The sequence below is a fragment of the Anastrepha obliqua genome, chromosome 5 (assembly GCF_027943255.1).
Source record: "Anastrepha obliqua isolate idAnaObli1 chromosome 5, idAnaObli1_1.0, whole genome shotgun sequence".
In the NCBI taxonomy this organism is placed as follows: domain Eukaryota; kingdom Metazoa; phylum Arthropoda; class Insecta; order Diptera; family Tephritidae; genus Anastrepha; species Anastrepha obliqua.
This window is the reverse complement of record NC_072896.1, coordinates 88,253,055-88,275,642: the sequence shown is the minus strand read 5'-3', so window position 1 is coordinate 88,275,642 and position 22,588 is coordinate 88,253,055. Positions and strand designations below refer to the sequence as shown.

At 33.9% G+C, this 22,588-nt stretch overlaps 1 protein-coding gene across 14 annotated transcripts in view; it reads left to right on the top strand.

Moving 5' to 3' along the window:
- Positions 1-22,384, top strand: part of LOC129246970 (striatin-3) — a 56,983-nt gene extending 34,599 nt beyond the window's left edge. For 11 of the 14 annotated variants that reach the window (XM_054885746.1, XM_054885738.1, XM_054885745.1 and 8 more), the window contains exons 3-6: positions 11,407-11,836; positions 11,903-12,118; positions 16,635-16,691; positions 20,560-22,384. In XM_054885746.1, coding sequence (XP_054741721.1) covers positions 11,407-11,836; positions 11,903-12,118; positions 16,635-16,691; positions 20,560-21,725 — 1,869 coding nt within the window. In that variant the 3' untranslated portion in view covers positions 21,726-22,384. Of the gene's footprint in view, positions 1-11,406; positions 11,837-11,902; positions 12,119-16,634; positions 16,692-20,505 lie in introns of all 14 variants that reach the window. The other 3 variants (XM_054885752.1, XM_054885751.1, XM_054885750.1) reach the window with 3 other exon arrangements.
- The last annotated feature ends 204 nt before the right edge of the window (positions 22,385-22,588 follow it).

Sequence of the window (22,588 nt, the reverse complement as noted above, 5' to 3'; positions counted from 1 at the left end):
ATTTTTCATGATCTTTTGCGAATGAAATCCGTTTACTCCGATTGACACTACTCAAGAAGGGCTTTTTCCTAACATTGCGCCCATGATAACCAGCGCTATGCAAAACCCGGCGAATAGTTTGGGTGCTAAATTGTTTTCCAGTCTCATTTTCAACTTCAGATTTCAATTTGGGGGCACTTATTTTGGGGTTTGTCCTGATTTTTCGTACGACTAAGCTTTTTTCTCTGGGACTTAAGAGCGGCGGACGCCCACAACGCTCTTTATTAATGGTGCTTCCCGCACTTGTATATTTATCCACAATCTTTTGAACAGTAGCAAAACTCCTATCTATCAAACGATGTTCCTGTGATATTTTATAATCAGTTTTTTTAAATCATCAGAAAGCTCTTTTCCTCTTGGTGCCATTACTAAAAATGTCGCAAAAATTAATACAAAACGTACTTCCCTAAATTTTTATACTGACTTTAATTATTTCCTTTTAATAGCTTTAACTTTTAGCGCTTTAGCTTTAACACAAAAATAAATTTTATGCTAACTAAACAATCGTTTGCTACTAACTTTTGTGACATAAATTTCGCTGGCATCAAAGACAAAGCAAAGCGTGGATAACGGTACCTAAAATTTACAGCTAAATTGAGGCGCATATGAAAGCTTAACCCAGTACACAATTACCATGTGTAAAATATTTGGGAAGCGTTAGCGTCAAACAAATCCATAAATCAGGCTCCTGTATACTTATTTATGTTACTAACTGTGTGTTAAAATTGTAATCATTTTTGAACAATTTTGTCCTTGAAATCAATAAAAACTAATTTCACACAAAAAAGTTATGGTGTTTTGAATAGGCAACACTTCATATCGTTCACCCTGTATATTCAAAATAATTGGAGCGCGATGAATCATCAAATTTTAAGTTTTTTTTTTTTTTGTATATATACATACATATATATTTTTTATGTTTATATAAAATTATAGTCATTCTACAATAAAAACCATAAAGCTCGAAACTCCAACCTTTACAAAATTCACAAAAATTTCCAAAAATTGTCAACTTTTGAACTTTAGAAAACTTCAAGGCGTGCAGTTTTGTATACAGGGTTGCCAATATTCGACCATAAAGCTCGAAACTCCAACCTTTACAAAATTCACAAAAATTTCCAAAAATTGTCAACTTTTGAACTTTAGAAAACTTCAAGGCGTGCAGTTTTGTATACAGGGTTGCCAATATTCGACGGACCCATCTGGCAATCCTGTATCTTTTGACACAGACGTCATATTTTAACCATGGAACAGTACACGCCACGCGCGCGCTCCCAAATTCTTGAAATTTACATTCAACAAAAGAAGTCAATTGTGAAAACTCAACGCGCGTATAAAAAATTAAATAATGTGAAAAGTGCGCCTTCTAAGGACACCATTAAACGTTTGTACGAAAGGTTTTCGACTGGTGATGCTCTTTCTAATCCAAGGAGGCCAAATTGCTCTTGTACGGGCCAGTGTTGAGACGTCGCCAAGGACATCCCAAAATCGCCATTCTCAGCAGTTGGGCATTGCTCGGACCACTTTACAACGAATTATCCGCATTGATTTGCATTTATTCCCGTATAAGATTCAATTGACGCAAAGATTGTTGCCTACGGACAAGCCTCGTCGATTGGAATGGACCCAATAAACACATGGGTCCGTCGAATGTGGGCAACCCTGTATATATACCTATATACAGTGTACTCTCTCTTAAGTGGACACCTAAGGGACTGCAATATTTTTCCTTTATGGGAGGTCCCGCTTATGAGAAAAGTGTAAAAAAAAGTTAAAATAATTTGTGACTGATCTTTAATATTTAATCAGTTTTATTTCCAAAACCAGAACAGATATACACATAAATATTTCACAAAATAAACCGAATTTGTAAACAAACGCCAAATGTAAAAATAAATTTTGTTATGCAATGTATTCAAATTCATTTAAAAAAGTCAGATATTTTAGTTTCGCGAGTTCTTCATTTAATTTCAATACCTTGGTGGTATTTATGAAGATCAGTAAGCAATTCAACGCCTTTGAGGTCGCTGTGATATAAAGAAAGAGCGTTTAGTTTTCTCGTTTCTAAATAAGCCTTTTTATAAGCAGTGAATTAGTCGTCAATTTTCTAGTTCATCTTCAGGAGAGTTGACCAGTGAGAGTTGCCACTTGAAGATTTGATTACCAAAATTAAAATATAGTTTCGACGTCAACTTGAATTTCTTTCTGAGCTGTAATAATAATGTTGGTGAGATGAGCAATTGCCGATAGTGAAAGCTCATCCTCTATCCGTCCTATCGCCATTAGGGAAATTTGTTTTCTCTAAGTCAGCTTTGCCTTAACAATTTTTCACTGTCTATGGACTAACTTGCTTCCACGCTTTTTGAATGAAATAAACAACATATAACAAATTTTTTGATTTTGATAACTCCAAGGCAGAGTTTTAAGTTGTCCGCTTATAAGAGAACTAAAATATTTTTGGTGAGGGGAAAAGTGTCCGCATTCTGTTATGGGTGGAAGGGTTGTCCGCTCAAAAGAGACAACTTTTAAAAATCGGTAAGGATTTTTGCGGTACTGTTCGCTTATGGGATGTGTCCGTTTAAGAGAGATGTACGTTAGGAGAGAGTGCACTGTATAAAATTGGCGCTTACACCCTTTTTGGGTGTTTGGCCGAGCTCCTTCTCCTATTCGTGTCGTTCGTCTTGATGGAGGAGACCTACAGTTTGAAGCCGCAGATATTTTTTAAGAGAAACTTTTTCATGGCAGAAACATACTCGGAGCTTTGCCATTGCCTGCCGAGAGGCAACCGCTATTAGAAAAAACTTTTTCTTCATTTTGCTGTTTCACAAAGACTCGAACCTAATTTCCAATGGTAGTCACGCACCAACCCATTCGGCTACGGCGGCTGCCAGTATATGAAATTTTAGTATAATAAAGTGTTGATTTAAAAAATATTTTTTTGCACAAGATGTTAAGAATTTACTTTCACACAAAGCACATGTTCGGAAGTTTCTTATATGGAATAAAATGCTCAGCTACTTATCTAAAATCGATCATTCAAAAATTAAAGTGCCACTTATGCAAATTCTGAATAAAATGTTGGAAATTTGTATTTTTTTGTTTTTTATGAAAGTTGTTAAATTTTAGTGAATTTTAACCAAGGTTTGGAGCTTTGAGTTTTATCGTTTTTATTGTGGAACGCATTATAATTTCATGAAAACATACAAAAATGAAAATTAAAAAAAATTGTTAAAACTTAGTAAATCGTCGAGCTCGTTTCCTATTATTTTGAACGCAAGCGTATATGCATACATATTTGGTGCTAACACCCATCAATAGGGTGTTTGGTCGAGTTTCTCCTCAATGAAGGGGACCTCCCGTTTTATGCCCCCTCCGACGGCAGATGGTTTTTTATGAAGAGCTTTTTTCATGGCTTTGCCATTACTAGCCGAGGGGGGGCCACTGCATTTACAAAAAAAATGTTTACTATCATTTGGTGTTTCTTGACCGGAGTTTCGAACACCGGCACAACCCGGGCACCCATTCCGCTACGGTGGCTGAAATAAAGTAACGTTAAAATTCAAGCCAGATCCGTCGAAACCAATTAAGGGGGGACTCTACTGTAAAACTTAAAAAAAATCGATTTTTTACTTTTTGTTGAAACATACTCAGAAACAACTCCAGAATGTTCCATGAAAATCTTAAAAAGAAATCTTGAATAGTTTTCAAGTTATAAAAGTTTTAGCAAAGCAGGTATAAACTGAGCGCTCGAGAGGTTTACGGTCATATGCGTGTTTTTCTCGAAACCACGTTTTCAAAATTGCCCACATCACAGCTCCGTGAAAAATTAACATATCAAGCTCAAACTTTGATAGTATATTTTTAACAATATTTACTAGTTTTTAAAGCTATGGTGGGGAACAATTTATTATTTATAACCCCTTTTTTAATAACAAAATGACAACAAAAAAATGTCGATTTTTTAAAAAACTTCAAAAATTTTACAAAAAAATTTTTTTTTTGCAAGTAATAGGCTTAACAACTAAAAATAATGATATATAATAAAAAAAATTTGGGTTTTTTGATTTCAGATTTTTTTTAAATGCGCGACAGTGTGGGCAGATTTCAAAAGGCGTTTCGGGGGAGCGGCTGTACAGCTGCCATTTTGAAATGAAAATAAATTTAAAAATTTTTTTTGTACCCTCAAGACCTGTGTTTATGTAACCCTAAACTTTTTTTTACTAATTAAATTAATACAAGTATGAAAACAAAATCCATGAAAATTTGATTTTTACAGTAGAATCCCCCCTTAATTTCGTTGCAGTGTAAATCAATCAAAAATTCATAAATATTAAGGGTGTCGCAGCGTAAAATAATCGTGATGATTCGTTAAACTCACCTACTCCACATTGTTTTCATTCTTCCAACTATGACGCATTCATTGCGACGTGGTGACGCCTGCTGGCTGCCACTACAAACATCACCACTAAATAACCTAAGATATTCTATAAGTATGGATGTATGTATGTATGTATATGTACATGGGACCAACTGCCGCAGCTGACTAACTAACTGAATGACCGGGCAATTGGTCGGTCTGTTGTTATGGCAACAAAATAATTCCATCAATTAACAATTAAATTAGCACTAACCGCCGCCGATGATATTGACGCAAATTTTAATGTTTGCAGAGGGTGGCGACGCATATACACATGCACACTCATGCGTATGTGTGTATATGTATATGCATTTAGGCATTTACATTGCTGTAAACTGTTGCTCTCTTGCTTTCTTTTACTCTGCAATTCATTCTTTTGGTGTAAGCAATATTCTTGTTTTTCCAACTACATATTTGGAAATGCTAAAGAATGTCAGCAATGTTTAACTCACATTTTCTCGCAATCATCCCACGTTCCTTCCACCAACCCCACTAATTCTATTTTCGCTTTAGTATCGATAACTCAACAAATTTTTCAGTGCCATTGCCATTGGCAATTTCAAGTAAAAATAAACTACCTCGAATGTTATGCTGCCGCATATGAATGAGTATTTCCAATTACTCAGCTTCTTTCAGTGCTATAGTGCTGCCATCAACCTTATATTCTTCACACTTCATGCCTTTGCGTCTGCACCGCTATACTCTTCGCTTAGCACTTTTCGTTTTAGATGCTGAAGAACAACAAAACGAAAAATGAAGGAAATTATGTAAATTTTCCCAAATTTCCAAGGCATCATTACACGCCACTATTGTTTACTTGTATACAATCGCTATTTGAGGAAAAAATGCATACTTAACCTCTAGTAACTTGAACTGTCTTTTGATTAGTACGGAACTAGCCCGTTTCTGAGTGAATTATTGTTCACTTTCACACCCTGAACAAATTATTTACCATAATTGTTTAGGTTAACTTTGCTCTGGCTTTGACATCAATCATATTCCACAACCTGTGCTGTAATGACATACTTATACATATATATGTATGTATAGTCTCCATACTGGTTGTGAGCACAGATTGATTCCCCTATCCGTTTTGTACCAGCCGAACTGTCCAATAATTCGTGCAATGATTATTAACGAACTAGTCCTCTTATGTGACATTCTCCATTTTTGTTGCAGGGCTTAAGAAAGAAAACTGTTAAGACATATGTATGTACATAAGTAAATGTTTACCGTGTAGGAAGAGAAACTTCTTTAAGTAAAATAAATAAAGCTTTAATGTTTTAGTAATATGCTCACACCAGTTTCAAAAAGTTAAGTTTTGAGCCAAAACAAACAACCAGCTGAATGGAATGAGAGCTAATTCAATTTGTTTACGTTTATTTTACATGGAATATTACAAAAGCGCTTAAAACTTTTGCTTTCGTATTTTAGGAAATATAAATTAAGCATTATTATTTAAAATTGAATAAGAAAACAACTTAAGATGAGCATAATTTGGACTTTATATTGGGTATTAAATTTAGTAGTTTTTTTTTTTCGAAAAATAAATTTGCCAACCGTACGTGGGCTCTTTTCGACAATTAGTCATTTGCTTCAATCGATGGCACATGCTCTGGCTAATCAGCATTTTTCCTCATACTCGCATGAAGAAGTAAAAAAAAAAGATCGATTGATGAATCGCCATAAAAGACAAGTAATCCTTCCGATGCCGAATTAGTGCGCTACCCTAAAGGTGGGGAAAAAGTAGTGAAACAACAAAGGAGAGATTTGTTGTATATGCTCCTGTATTCTGTATTTGTATATTTATGGTGTTTGTAGGAAGTGTAGTAAAATTCTATCAACAACATACGAGTACATGCGCTCTCGAAATATAACGCAACAACTCCGTTGTATTCGTGGTTTTTTGTTGTATTCTTCTCTTCGCCGATCGTAAAATAATTTGCGAATCGCTGTAGTGCAATGTAGATGAGGAAATATTATAATAAATAAAGTGATATTTGCAGAGTTTAATTAAGAAAAAGAAACACATAAATCAACTGTTCGGGAAACTTTATAGTAGGGCGTTGGCGATGTGCATGTACAAACTTAAATAGATTGAAAAATCGCAAGCAAATATTGCGAATACAAAAAAATTTCGATCTCTTATACCCCTGCTATAAAAATATGTTGTTCAAACTCTGATTTATATCGCCAGATTGGTCAAAGGCGTTAATTGGACTAAAATTAGTACTGTACATATAATCTCTGGCTTTATTACCCAACATTTCGACCTATTTTGTACTTTAAAATTATAATTTTTTTTGTGTGTTTGCAGTCATTTGGTTTGTCGTTGCTCTGTATGAATTGTGTGATAAGTAAATATATAATTTGCTCCTTTTTTCACACCCTCAATGATTTTTTTCAAGCTACATTGTTAGTGTTGATGGCGTATGTGCGGATTTGGAAAAATTGTGTACTTTTTAGAGGTTAATTCAAAAATAAATTTTAGTTTGCATACAAGTTTTCAGTTCCAGGTGATAAAGTTTTCATCACTAATTGCAAAATTCATCACTAATTATAGTATTTGCCAAAAAAAATTTCGTTTTCTGAAAGTTGTCATTCCTTTTCTTTTCGTGTGCGCGCATGATTTGAAGCTATTTTTTTACTTCGAAAGTTATTTTTTTATTTGTTTAATATGTTCCTAAATATTTAAATTTTTGTTTGTTGGGAAAAATTTTTAAGCGCATTTTTTGGCTATGCATGCCGATATAGTTGGGGTGTGGTGTAAGTTGGAGAAACATTGTTTTAATTTTTATAAACTTTGAATAGTAAATGTTGCGTACTTTTACGGTATATGCATTTTCTTATGTGAACTAAATTTTCAATTATACTCGAATTTCTCAAGGGGGAATTAGAACAAGCATAAAAAGTACGAAAAAGTAAAAAATGAATAATAAAAATGTACTTTTATTGGCTGGCGTTGTCACAGCCCAAACATTCCGCATTCATGTTTGGGGAAAATATTTTTTTTTGTTGTGTCCTACATTTAAAAATGTTGATAACGTAGGCGAAGGCGAAAGCAAACACAGGCGGTTCTACGTAATCGGAACAACTCGGATTTATATCCGGCCACGGACTGTCCCCATATGCATATGTATGTTTGGGGAATGGTTATGATGGAACAACAACAACATGATGGTTTTGATAAAGAAGAAAGAGAACATATTGTTCAAGCGATATTCTAAGCTTAATTAAATGAAGAAATGTTATTTAACCCTGAACCCATTTCTAACAAATTTTGAAAAGGGCTTACAACTTTTTACACTCTTTAAATCTATTCTGATGATTTTATTTTTTACATTTTATGCATAATTAACCTCAACAAAAATATTATATTACTTGCCAGTCTACGCGCATTAATCTCCTCTTTTAGTACAGTTTTGCCCCACTGTCTACCCGACTTTTAACAATAAAATATGTATGCACATCGGAATTAATAATAAACGTTTGTATAATCAATTAAAAATGCGAAATATTTAAAACGTCGCACTTATTATGTGGCTACTGGTATTGCTTTTATTTTACTTGGTATTGGTGTTTTCATATTTGTACTCAAATACATGCGATGTTTGCATTTCATAGAATTATCAGACAAGGGCGTCATTTGATTACTTGTTTTTCTTCGCAAAACAATAACTATAATCGCTTTATCAAAAAACATTGTGGACTTAACAGTAGATTTGTTTATGTATTCTCTTCAGGAATGTCGTATTATATTCGCAATCGTGCCGATAGTGAAAAAAAACAAGATTTTTACTTAGCTTTAGCATTCTTTCAAGTACATTTACGGAGATTCACAAGCTGTAGTAAAATCATTTAAGAAATTTTTTTATTGGCTTACACAGAAAAAGAAAGTAAAAAAACAACAACTCTGAGTGGTATATGTACACATGGTGAAAGATTACAGATGCGGCCAATATCAGACCGTTAACCGGCTCTCAGCGAATTTAACAGAATTTGCTGATTGGCTGGCGTAACAGGGGACTCAAAGCGGTTTGTTTACAAAAAAAAATAGAGTGCTAGTCAAATATGGAAAATCGACACAACCTCACTTAGTTGCCATCTGAGCAACGACTGATTGGATGAGTGATTATCGAAAATGATCGTGCATAATTCGGCTGCCGAATACTCTGTAAAGTGGCATATGCCCGCAGTCGCGCGCATAATTTTGTTTTTCACCATACCTAATGGACAGACCTGGTAAATCTATCATCCTTGATATATACGAGGGGTTATATAATATGTAAGTGCTCAGCTGGTTTCTGTCACTTCAAATGAGCTTCTTGGCTACGTTATGCAAGAATTTCTTAGGCTGGTATAGTTTTTAGAAGTTGGACCTGTTCACAACTATGCTAGTTTTTTAAGATTTTGGTTTATGATTTATGACTATGTGACTATGTGAGTCCCCTAATTAAATAAATGTGTTACTTTTAACAGTATTAGTATGTCGTATGACCAGGTATTATTTCATGTTGATAATTATTATATTAAAATTCAAAATTTATTATATCAAAATTAAAAAAAAACTGGTATTGGTAAAATTGAAGGACTTCGATTTTTTTATTTAACTTTAAACATAAATATTATTTTAATATTTATTATACGATTCACATATGTAGTTACGATTATCCGAAGTACTTAGATCAAATATATGGCATTTTGTTCGATAATTTTTGTCGATTTTGAAAACCATAACATAATTCCGTGATTGAAAAATCCTTGTTGTATCAGTATAAAACATTTCTTCACATCTCATACTTTTTGGCGTATGTCGATGAAATGGCAATCTCTGGCCGGATATAAATCCGGATTCTTCCGGTAACGTAGAATTGTTGTGTGGAACGATGAGTAAAAAACTTAGCTCGTTTCTGAAATGGGTCTGAACCTCATTGCCTAATAACCCAATTAAGTATAATATTTTAATATAATACCTTCTACTCAAATATGAACGAGACGTTATCAATAAAACGGTCCGCGGATGACATATGGCAAAAATAAATTTTTTGTTTTTTGGTAGGACTGTTATAAGCTTACATGGCAAATTTCAGCATGATATGTCACATAGTTTGTTTTCTGTGCTACTGTAAACAAGTCAAGCTCGAGTGTGTTCTTCGAATTCTCGTTCGAAGTCTCGTTCATCTTTGAGTAGAAGATATAATTATTTATAAAGGGTCTTTAAAAAAACGTCCCTAGATATTGTTTTAAAATGAAACATGTACAAATTTAGAATCTGAAAGCTTTCACTATTTTTATTAAAATTAATTAAATGTCCATCACAAGCACGTCTACAGTTAAAATCCGCCAAACAGTCGATTCATGAATGCCTAATTGTTGAGACTGTCGAGATATCGACAACACTTTGCGCTACATCAGCAATCTTCTTAACAGAACGTCCAGTTTTTGGTCTGCCAGTACTTTTTCTATCCGCTACAGAATCAATTTCTTGAAATTTTTTCACCAATCTGAATTGTTCTTAAAGATCGACTATTTTTCATAATATTGCTCTCGAACATACCCCCAATTCCAATCTTGATTGAAAGGGAAGCTCGCTCGAGTGCCTTAAGATTAAAAGGTATATCTGAACTTAAAAGTGGGGATATGAAAGGACATTTAAAGATCTTAGAAGACTTCCTACATAGTCCCATTCCTCATAGGGATGATATACTATCATCCAAACCAATACTCTTCAGTAACTTCCAAGTTATAATTAATGAACGCACAGACTAGAGAACTAATTCTATCACTTTCAAACCCAGCTCTCAGCTATGGTTTACTGATGGGTCCAAATTGGAAAATGGTAGAACAGGCACAGGAATCAATGGGTCTAAATTCAAAAAATCGATTCCGATGGGACTCTACCCAACAATATTCCTTAGCAGGAAAATGAGAGGTACTCACATCTACATACTTTCAGATAGCCAAGCGGCTCTAAAAGCCCTTCTATTCACAACTATCACCTCTAAATTGCTAAATGATTACCTAAACCTTCTCAACACGTTAGGAAACCTCGACAGAGTAACAATAGGCTGGATTTCGGGGCATGAAGGACATGAGGGAAATAAAATGGCTGATGACCATGCAACACAAGGAGCAAATATGCAACTTACTGTTCCTGAGCCTTTCTGTGGGCTCACAAAAGGCCACATTAATGAATTCCTTAGGAAATGGGAAGAAAGGAAATTTGCTGCACATTGGCTAAACTGTGCCGGTCAGCGACAAGCCAAACTATTCCTAAGTCCCAACAAAGGAATATCTGACAAGCTTCTCTCACTAAGCAGAGTAGATCTGCGTCTTTTAACAGGATATCTTACAGGTCACTGCAGCCTGAGGTATCATCTAACTAATATTGGTCTATCTGAGACCAATGTCTGCCGCTTTTGCGAAATGGACATAGAAAGCTCAGAACCTGTGCTTTGTGGATGTCCTGCGTTGGGCAGATAGAGACTTCATCACCTTGGTGGTATCGTAGTATCTCCATGCAATCTTTGCAACAACAAACCCAAAATTGTGCTAAAATTTTTAAAAAGCCTAAAACTCTAGAGTTAAAAAAATTGGCCTTTCACAATAGATCAGCTCTGGTCGCAGTGCGTAATGGCCTTCTAATAATAATAATAATAAGTTTCAATATTTTTAATGCATTTTTTATCGTGCAAAATTTTACATCTATCTACTTGAAAAAATTCAAAGATGGCATAAAAAAAGGTACAGTCTGGGAATTATTCACTACTAACATCTAAGCGTCACTTTTGAAATATCCGATATTTATTAATATTTGTATAGTAAATATAATTTTATTATATGTAATTTTATTAAAAAAGTTTTAAAAATTTATATTTGAATATATTTATGTACGGCCTAATAAAATAAAATATTAATTTCCCCTTTTTTTCTGAATCTGTTGTTAACAGGCACGCATAGCCATGCTATTGGGCGAACGAAAATGTCTCGAGAGCCTCAAGTCCGATCTAACACGACGCATTAAAATGTTAGAGTACGCTTTGCGCCAAGAGCGTGCCAAATTCTATCGACTAAAATATGGTACTGATCCGCCTCAATTGAACGAATTGAAACCGCCAACAGATGATGCCGGTCTCGGCAGTGAGGTTGCGCCCGATTCCGAAGTACCCTACAGTTCAGTATCGAATACAACTTGGCGACAGGGCAGACAAATGCTGCGGCAGTATTTGGCCGAAATCGGTTACACAGATAATATAATCGACGTGCGTTCGAATCGGGTGCGCTCCATACTTGGTCTCAATAATAACTCCGAACAGGAGGAGAATGTCAGTCCAAACATCAATGGCAATGAGAATAATAAGCGTGCTGCGGAATCCGAGGGTTAGTAATGAATTTAATGAATTTAAAATTATTGAGCATTTTCAATTACATAATTGTGTTTGTTAGGTCGTCGCACACCAGCTAAGAAAGCACAACAAAACGATGCCATAATTTTAGATACTGAAGCAGCGGTAATGGCTAATTTTGAATTTCTTGGCACTACTGAAATGTCCGATGATGATGAGATTTCCGATGATCTCGAAATGGTATCTGGTGAGAATGATGATGCCGATGTGAAGACTACAAAGCGTAACAAGTGTAGCAAGGATATGATTAGCGAAGGTAGGACATAAAGTTACGAATTTGACAGAAATTAAAAAAAAAAAGAAAAAATAAAAAAAACTATACACGCATACTTACATACATACGCGTGAATGTATGCAAATACTTGAATTTATGTACTAATATTGCAACTATTGTCTAATACATACTTACTAAAATGCGTACTCTTGCCATTTGCTTCTTCACTATTAATTTTATTCTATCGCGCATCTATGTATCTACTTATCTACCTAACGCCAATTTGGTACGATTTTCATTTCTCTTGCTTTGCACTTTTGTAATGGCTGGTAATGAAAGAAAGTTCTTATCAAGAATAAACGCTTAATGCCTTTTTGTAAGCTTGAAAATAGAAAGAAATAGGGTTTGGTCAAAAAAAAAAAAAAATACCTAAATTAATATTCATAGTAAGAACGAGTGAAATGGAAAGTTTTTGAAGAAAAATTTTAATAAATTAATAAATTTTAATAATTGTAAATATAATAATCACACTTTTGGCGGCAAACATGGATACATTTTACTTTCTTTTGCGAGAGAGTTAAGGGGTTAGGGGTAGTCAGAGGTCCGAAAAAATGATGATTTTCAATAATTTTTTTTTGCGACTATTTACAAATATTTTACAAAAATAAAAACATAGCATTAATATATCATGTTTTGACTTGACTTTTATCAAAATTTCAAACAAAAAAATTAATAATTGTAAAAGTTATCGCTGTTTGTATGGAGCCCGTTTCTCCAGAAGTCGCTTGCGGTGATCATCACAAGTTCTTGGAGATTCATCTAAAATCAATCGGACAAGAGAAATTAGTTTTATTAATAAATAATCTTGTGCCTGATTGAAGCTTTTTTTCAAAATTAACAATATGGCGGCCTCAGGAAATATTTTTCAGATTTTCGAGAAAAAAACCGACAATTCATTTAAAAAAAAAAATCGAAATTAAAAAAAAAAAATTCTTCGATCAGGCACGAGTTTTTTATGTTTTTCCAAAACAGTATACATTTTATTGAAATATACAAGCGGTTTTTAAGTTATAGTGATCTCAACAGTTCAAAAAACATAGTTTTGAGAAAAACGCATTTAAAGTTTTTCTATCGAGCTCCGGAGCGCCCGAACGCCCTTTGTTAATTGTTTAATAACTCGAAAAGTATTTGTCGGATTCACTTCAAATTTTCACAGAAAATGCAAAAAAAAAAATAAAATTTTTGAAAATTCTGACTACCCCTAACCCCTAACTAGAGAATGTTTTCGTTCATCAACTTGATTTTACCATTGCAAATTTCACTTATTCGCTGTGCAAATTCTATACATTCAATTTGATTTTTTGATTTTTGCTATTCGTATCAAGGCGCATTCATTAAAGATGGTGGTGGGCACTAGACCAACAACAATGTTTTGTGCATTTGATTGGCAGGGCAAAGTGTTGGCAAAGTAGAAAACAAAGAATAAATTCGCCTTGTTTCATTCAGTGCTGACAGCTACATGGACGCGCCGAAAGAAAAACCAAAAAAACAGCTGATTTACCGATACTACCCAAGGCGAATCAAGTACTCTATCATCCTTGGATACCACTTTTAATAAATTCGCCTTGTTTCGTAACTTTTAAATAAACACTTGAGTGAGCTAAAAATTAAACTACCACAATTTTCAATTTTTAAATTTCATTTCTTAAATATAATTTGTATAATAATATAATAAATATTTATTAAATTTATTGTTCTCATGCCATATAACAAACTGTTCGGTAAAAAAAAATGTTTGACAAAAGAATTTTAAATTTTTCATGCATTAATAAGAGAGACTTTTTGTTGCAAGTAGCTGAAGCAATACTTGACTTGCAAAGAAATTTTATACTTTGAATAAGTAAAATCCATTAATAAAAAATTATATATAACTCGGTTTGCGGCCGGCCATTCGGTTACGACGGCTGGCAATTAAAAAAATTAGTTTGAGTAATTATGACAGTCCGCCGAAGCCGAATGATTTGTTGCGTGACTACCATTCGGAAGTGCGCAGGTTCGAATGTTCGTACATGAAACACCAAAGTGATAGAAAAAGTTTTTTTTCTATCAGCGGCCGCTCCTCGGCCAGCAATGGCAAATCTCTGAGTGTATTTTTGACATGAAAAAGCTCCTCATAAAAAATATCTGCCGTTCGGAGTCGGCTTGAAACTGTACGTTCCTCCATTTGTGGAACAACAGCAAGACGCACATCTCAAATAGGAAGAGGAGCTCGGCCAAACACCCAAAAATGGTGTAAACGCCAATTATATTATATATAAAGGGTGATCAATTTATAGTTATCGTATTTCAAATTGGAATAAAACAACGAAAATTCAAATTGATTGTACAACTTTAATTATTTTTGTATAGAACCGTTCTTTTCAAATGTTGGCCGCAACTGCGTCGTAATTCGGCCATCCGTAAACACCAATATTGAATGACTCGCTGGATGACTTCTGTCGGTATCTCGTGAACAACTTTAGTAATGTTGGTTTCCTATGCCTCAATCGAAGCTGGTTTGTCCACGAAGCATTTAGACTTTACATATCCCTACAAATAATAGTTCAAAGGCGTGATATCACATGATCTTGGTGGCCAATCCACTGGTCCCAGACGAGAGATAAACTGCTCACCGAAACGATGACGCAGCAAATTCATTGTTTCACAAACTCTATGGCAGGTAGTGCCGTCTTGCTGGAATTAATGTTGTGGATATCACGAGCTTCAATTTCCAGCATCAAAAAACCGTTTATCATGGCGCGATAGATTTCATCATTCACTGTTACATTGGCAGCAGCCTCGTCTTTGAATAAATATGGGCGGATAATTCCTCCAGCTCATAGGCCGCACTAAACTGTTGTTTTTTGTGGATGTAATGGCTGTTCCTGAATGACTTCGGGTTGCTCTTCAGGACAAATATGGCAATTTTGCTTATTGACGTATCCATTAAGCTGAAAACGAACCTCATCGCTGAACAAAATTCTGGTCCCTCTCGGATTTTCGGCGAGTTTTTCAAGAGCCCAACGACCGAAATTATGACGCTTTGGAAGATCGGCCGTTTCCAAATATTGATGAAGATCTTTGCGTAAAATCGCCCAAGTAGTATTATAAGATAGGCCAATTTGTTGTTGTTGTAGCAGTAAGAAAAGCACCGTCAGTGTAAAGTATTTCACCGGTCGTCTTCGTCAGGCTCATCTAAAGGTAGACCCAGAAAACATGCTGTTTCGACAGGTTGGGCCCAGAGGGAGAGGGGTGTTAGTTGAGTGGGTTTTCCATGGCAGCCGGTTCTACGTCACCGGAATGACTCGGATTTTTCCCGACCAAGAGCTGCCGTCCCAGTAAGCTAGCCCTGTCTAGTGAACAGTCTATAGGCCAAGTTGTTGAGATCGCCGCCGAATCCATTCTTCCGGATCTTCGGCAAAGCTCTCATTTACTGCTGCAATATTCGCTTCAAATCCGGCTGTGCGTGGTCTAATCGGTCGAGTATCATTCAGTAATGTAAAATTATTCTCTATTGATTATTGTTATTCTCTATCGATGGTTTGCTTTGTTAAGTTTGCCTAAGCGCGCCACGAACTCTTTTCACAGAGCGTCGATTTTCCTAATACAATTAATTGGGCGATTTTCAAACGTTGTGAAAGCGTGAGTTTTTCTATGTTGAAATGTCAATGAATGTTTAAAAAAATTATGTATGTCGTTTGACAGTAGTTACGCGTGATCTGTCAAAAACCACCCATTGGAAAAATTGCCGCCGATCTGATCACCCTTTATATATAAAGTATAAATTTATGACAGTTTTGATAAAAAAATTTCAACTTACACAATTTTAAAATGATTAGATAAAATATAACTTTTTTCTTCCTATAAATAAAAGCACTCAAACTATGCTTAGCTTATCTATCCTTTACATTTCTCACTACCAAATAAGTATGCAAATGTCGTTATCGTTGCGCTTTTCTTTATCGCTTTCCAATATTCAAAACCTTTAGTTTTCATTGAGGGAAACACATATTTAGCAAAAATTTGTTTTTAGCTTATTTTTAGATAAAACACATTTTTAAGGTTATTCGTATACAAATATTAACTAACATTTTTTGTAGCGGATTTTTTAAACTAATCCGACTTTCCAAAGATAACTCAAGTTCCAAGGCTACTATTTTTTTATGATAGTTTCTCCACCTCTAAGCTTCAAAGTCAGTCATTAAGCGAAGTTTAAAAAAAAAAACCTTCGTCCCTCATCCAATTTTCCACTTTTTCTTCACACCACTTGTTTACATTACTTTAGTTCGTTTTCGAGTATTCTCTCATTTTCCGCCCTCACTTATGTATTTAAATATAATCGAATTCAATTCATTTTCATTGCAATAAAATCACGCAGCTGTTGCGCAGTCGCACTGAGCGAACCAAAGAAATAAAATCAGCTACAACAAGTACAAGACATTTTCTTCGCTTCTTTCTATTTCAACAATTATTTTGTATTTTTTGTGTTCTTTTTTTCATTTTTTTTTATATTTAAAAGATCTTGATGCCGAGGTTGGGGAGCAGCTTCTGAATGATATAAATCTAATAACCGAAGGTGCTTATTATTCTTATAAATAGTTGTTCCTTTTCAAAAGTATAATTAAGCATTTTGGCTTTTTTTTACTCCTGCCTCTTATTGTGAATGCATTTCGGGCGAGTGGCAAACAGCAAAGTTTCGAAAATGTACTAACAAAAATTTTTTCGCGGTAAATTTTGCGCTGTGCAATATAAAATGAAAACTAAAAGTAGTACGAAGTTAAATAATGAATTACGACAATAAAAATGCCAATTTGTATTTTTTATTTATTTAATTTTTTCCAATTTGAATATCCCTACTAATTTTTATTTATTATTTATTTTATTTTTTCCCCTACTAATTTGTATTTTTTCCCCCAAATTTGAATATCCCCACTAATTTGTATTATTTTTTTTTTTTTAATTTTTTCTCAACTAATTTGTATTTTTTATTTATTTTATTTTTTCCCTACTAATTTGTATTTTTTATTTATTTTATTTGTTCCCCACTAATTTGTAATTTTTATTTATTTGATTTTTTCCCTACTAATTTGTATTTTTTATTTATTTAATTTTTTCTAATTTGAATATCCCCACTAATTTGTATTTTTTATTTATTTTATTTGTTCCCCACTAATTTGTAATATATTTTATTTTTTCCCCTACTAATTTGTATTTTTCCCCCCAAATTTGAATATCCCCACTAATTTGTATTATTTCCCCCCCCCCCCCCCCCAACTAATTTGTATTTTTTATTTATTTTATTTTTTCCCTACTAATTTGTATTTTTTATTTATTTAATTTTTTCTAATTTGAATATTCCCACTAATTTGTATTTTTTATTTATTTTATTTGTTCCCCACTAATTTGTAATTTTTAATTATTTCATTTTTCCCTACTAATTTGTATTTTTTATTTATTTAATTTTTTCTAATTTGAATATTCCCACTAATTTGAATTTTTTATTTATTTTTTTCCCCTACTAATTTGTATTTTTTATTTATTTTATTTGTTCCCCACTAATTTGTATTTTTTATTTATTTTATTTTTTCCCTATTAATTTGTATTTTTTATTTATTTAATTTTTTCTAATTTGAATATTCCCACTAATTTGTATTTTTTATTTATTTTATTTGTTCCCCACTAATTTGCAATTTTTAATTATTTCATTTTTCCCTACTAATTTGTATTTTTTATTAATTTAATTTTTTCTAATTTGAATATCCCCACTAATTTGAATTTTTTATTTATTTTATTTGTTCCCCACTAATTTGTATTTTTTATTTATTTTATTTTTTCCCTACTAGTTTGTATTTTTTATTTATTTAATTTTTTCTAATTTGAATATTCCCACTAATTTGTATTTTTTATTTATTTGATTTTTTCCCCATTAATTTGTATTTTTTATTTATTTTACGTTTCCCAATTTGAATATCCCTACTAATTTCTATTATTATTATTTTTTTTTTAATTTTTCCCCAAATAATTTGTATTTTTTATTTATTTTACGTTTCCCAATTTGAATATCCCCACTAATTTGAATTTTTTATTTATTTGATTTTTTCCCTACTAATTTGTATTTTTTATTGTATTAATTTAATTTTTTCTAATTTGAATATCCCCACTAATTTGCATTTTTTATTTATTTTATTTGTTCCCCACTAATTTGTATTTTTTATTTATTTAATTATTTCTAATTTGAATATCCCCACTAATTTGTATTTTTTCTTTATTTTATTTTTTCCCCATTAATTTGTATTTTTTATTTATTTTACGTTTCCCAATTTGAATATCCCTACTAATTTGTATTATTATATTTTTTTTTTAATTTTTCCCCAAATAATTTGTATTTTTTATTTATTTTACGTTTCCCAATTTGAATATCCCTACTAATTTGTATTATTATTTTTTTTTTTAATTTTTTCCCCAAATAATTTGTATTTTTTATTTATTTTATGGTGACATTCGGGACATGTTCTTCGATTTCGATGTTACTCAAATATGTTGCTCTCTGGTCAAAATAATGAGACACGTATTTTTTTGTTCGCCCGAAAAAATTTTTTTTTCAAGATTTATCGGCAATTTTCTTTTTCGGCTCAAAATCGATTTTTTTATTTAATTATGTAAGAAAAAATTTTTTTTAATTGCTCATAACTTAGTCAAAAATGAACGATTTTAATGATTCTGGGTTCAAAATGATCGTCATTACTTGTACGGGCGACTTCATGTACAAACAATAGTAAAAAAGTAGTTGACATTTTTTTATTTTGCAAAAAACAAAAAGTGCGAATTTTTTTCGAAATTCAATATTTCAAAAAGTGTATTTTTTTAACTTTTTCCATATCAAGAGGACACCTCAAACTTCAATTGAGCTGAATGCCCAGTTGCTAAAATCAGTTGTTTTTGAGTAATGAATTTTTTAGTAAAAAACCTGTTTTTCGGCACAACCGTGAACTGCTCAGTAAATATTGACAAAAATAGTATCCACACTACAAAAAAAAAAAAAAATGACAGAAATTGATGATCTTAATGATTTTATTGTTAACATTCAAATATTGTGATATCAACTTCAATTGTTCAAGCGCGACAATCCAGAATTTAAAATCGGATTTTACACTCTCCGACTGAAATGGATTGTCCTTTCACCTATGAAGCAAGTTTGTTTGTGCATTCATTGCACTAATTTTGAATTACTATTAGTGGGCCTGAAGTATTGCTTAAATAGGTATGGTGTCGAAGTTTTGAATTTGTGTAATATCGTCCTTTCTGTCGGAGTCTGTTCAGTAAACAGCGATGCATGCGTATTTAAAGAAGGGGAGTCAATGGAATAGTCGAAAAAATCACCGATTATTTTCAAGACGAAGTCCAGGAAGACCGAACTTTCGCTGTGTGGGAAGGTAATGATCCCCTATGCCAACGCACACCCCTTTGCCGTGTCTTGTCGCAGAAAACAACCATTTCATTTGAAGCTTCGATGTTTTGAATTCATGAAATTGGAATCGATTCTTAAAATGACTAGCCGCTCCATTTTGAACCCAGAATCATTAAAATCGGTTCATTTATGACTAAGTTATGAGAAATTAACAAAAATGTTTTCTTATATAATTAAAAAATCGATTTTAAGCCGAAAAAAAATTGCCGATAAAAGTTGGAAAATTTTTTTTCGTGCGAACAAAGAAATACGTGTCACATTATTTTGACCAGAGAGCAACATATTTGAGTTACATCGAAATCGAAGAACATGTCCCGAATAGCCCGGTTGAATTGAAATGCAAAGCATCTATTTTATTTTTCGAATTTGAATATACCTACTAATTTGTATTTTTTATAGTATTTATTTTATTTTTTGTAATCATAATCGAAAAAATATAAAAACATATTTGTTTTAAAAATATGTTCACAAATTTAAATAAAAAAAGTGTTGTTGTTGTAGCAGCATAAACATTCCCCATACATTTATATGGGGAATGCTGCTAAAGTGACAGTCCTTGGCCGGAATAAATAAAATAAAATAATCTTCTCCTTTGCTGTTTGCTGTTTGCTCTCGCCATCGCTTTCTGTCTATCAGCAACCTTTCAATATGAACCTCTCATAATTTAGATACAATATTGCTTTTTCATAGAAAATATACAAATATATATTTGCTTGAAACTAATTAATTTCTTTTTTACTCTTCCTTTCTATGAAATATTTATCAAAATTTCCATCACATCTATTACAAAACCTGGTTTAACCTTGCTCATCACAACTCTCTCTCAAAAAAAAATGTGTAAATGGACCCATCCCACCGCCGTTATCCACTCTTCTTCCCACACCACACATCCAATCCCTGACATATATCTCCCCCCTCTAAGGATACTCATCATCGAATACCACGGAACAATTGAACAACACTGCTAACAACGTAGCTGCCTCAGCCGCGGCTCGGCGCAATCTCATCACCGCCGTCACAGCCGGTGGCGACGAAGAGGTTGATGCTTCGCTTGGCCTAGGCGAGCTTGCTCAACTAACGGTGAATAACGAGGCGGAGAGTTCGTACGATGCAAACGCCAAGGACGGCACTGGCGGCGGTACTGGTAGCTACCGCAAAACCTGGAACGCCAAATATACGCTGCGTTCGCATTTCGATGGTGTACGCGCATTGATTTTCCACCCGGAAGAGCCGGTGCTGATCACCGCTTCTGAAGATCACACACTCAAATTGTGGAATCTACAGAAAACGGTACAAGCCAAAAAGTCAGCTAGTCTCGATGTGGAGCCATTGTACACGTTCCGTGCGCACACCGGCCCCGTACTGTGTCTCGGCATGTCCACTACCGGTGAATTTTGCTATTCGGGCGGTTTGGATGGTAACATTGAATGTTGGCAACTACCATCGCCCAATATCGATCCTTACGATTGCTATGATCCGAGCGTACACTCTGGCACATTGGAGGGCCACACAGACGCCGTGTGGGGTCTGACTACGATGCATAGCAATATTGTGTCATGCTCAGCCGATGGCACCGTGAAACTCTGGTCGCCGTACACCAAGGAACCGCTGTTGCGCACCTACACTGCTTCCGAGGCTGAAGGTACACCATCATCGGTTGATTTTGTGCGCAACGAGGTGGATCACATTGTCGTGGCATATAATAGTGCACATTGTATTGTGTATGACACAGAGACCGGCAAGCAGGTGGTCAAATTGGAGGCTGCTCAGGAGATGTCTGGCAATACGGGGAAATTTATTAACAAAGTGGTATCGCATCCGACGCTGCCTATAACGATCACTGCACATGAGGATCGTCACATACGCTTCTGGGATAACGTATCGGGGACGTTGATACATTCGATGGTGGCACATTTGGAGCCTGTCACGTCGCTCGCCGTGGACGCGCATGGGCTGTACTTGCTGTCGGGCTCACATGACTGCTCGATACGACTTTGGAATTTGGACAATAAGACATGTGTGCAAGAGATTACAGCGCATCGCAAGAAGTTCGATGAAAGTATATTCGATGTGGCGTTCCATGCTACCAAACCATACATCGCTAGCGCCGGAGCAGATGGCTTGGCCAAGGTGTTTGTTTAAGTATAAATTTTGGATAAAGCGCAATCTATAGCAGCACCAACACCATCACCAAAACCACAACAACAACAACAACATGTTAGATGATACAAAAGAAGCTTGACGGTAGTGATGTTAAAATTGATCATAATGACTAAGCGAAGTTGACGAAGCCGGCAGAGGAATAGAAACGCGTGCAGTAGAACTCCGGACACCGTGGGGAGAAGGAAGTCGAATAGCAAGCAATTGAGCGGTTAAACAGTAGTGCAAGTAGAGCTGTAGTTGGTTTAAATTAACAAAGCAGAAGTAACAGAAACAAAATATATACAAATATGATACATTTATTATTATGAAAATATGGATTAAGAAGCATTTCTACTACATACATACAACAACAAAAAGAAAATTGCTATATATATATATGCATAATAAATAAATAATAAAACTTTTCTAAAAAAAAAACAAAAAACAAAAAGAAAATAAAAAATAAAACAAAAATTAAAACTAAATTAAAGAGCATTCATGAATCTGATGAATGTTTCCCATGTCTTAGAAGTAGCGCTAGAGAGTACATATTTGCGAACGCAAGCGGCAAACGAATGATATACTCAACCACAATTGAATACGTGTATATTAAGTGTATGAATAAATTTAAAATATATGTAGCTTACAAATACAAACGATTGAATTGGTTTTTGTTTTTCAACAGAGGTTTTTCAAACAGCCTCGTTTTGGCAAGCCACGTTTATGCAGCATTTTTCATTTTGTACATTTTGGAAGCAACGCGGATTTGCAATCGTAAGGCAAATACAATCCATAGGCTTCATTAAAAAAATTTTAAAAAAGCTTTACCTCTTCAAAAAATATTTAAACTCTAAAGCGAAGCT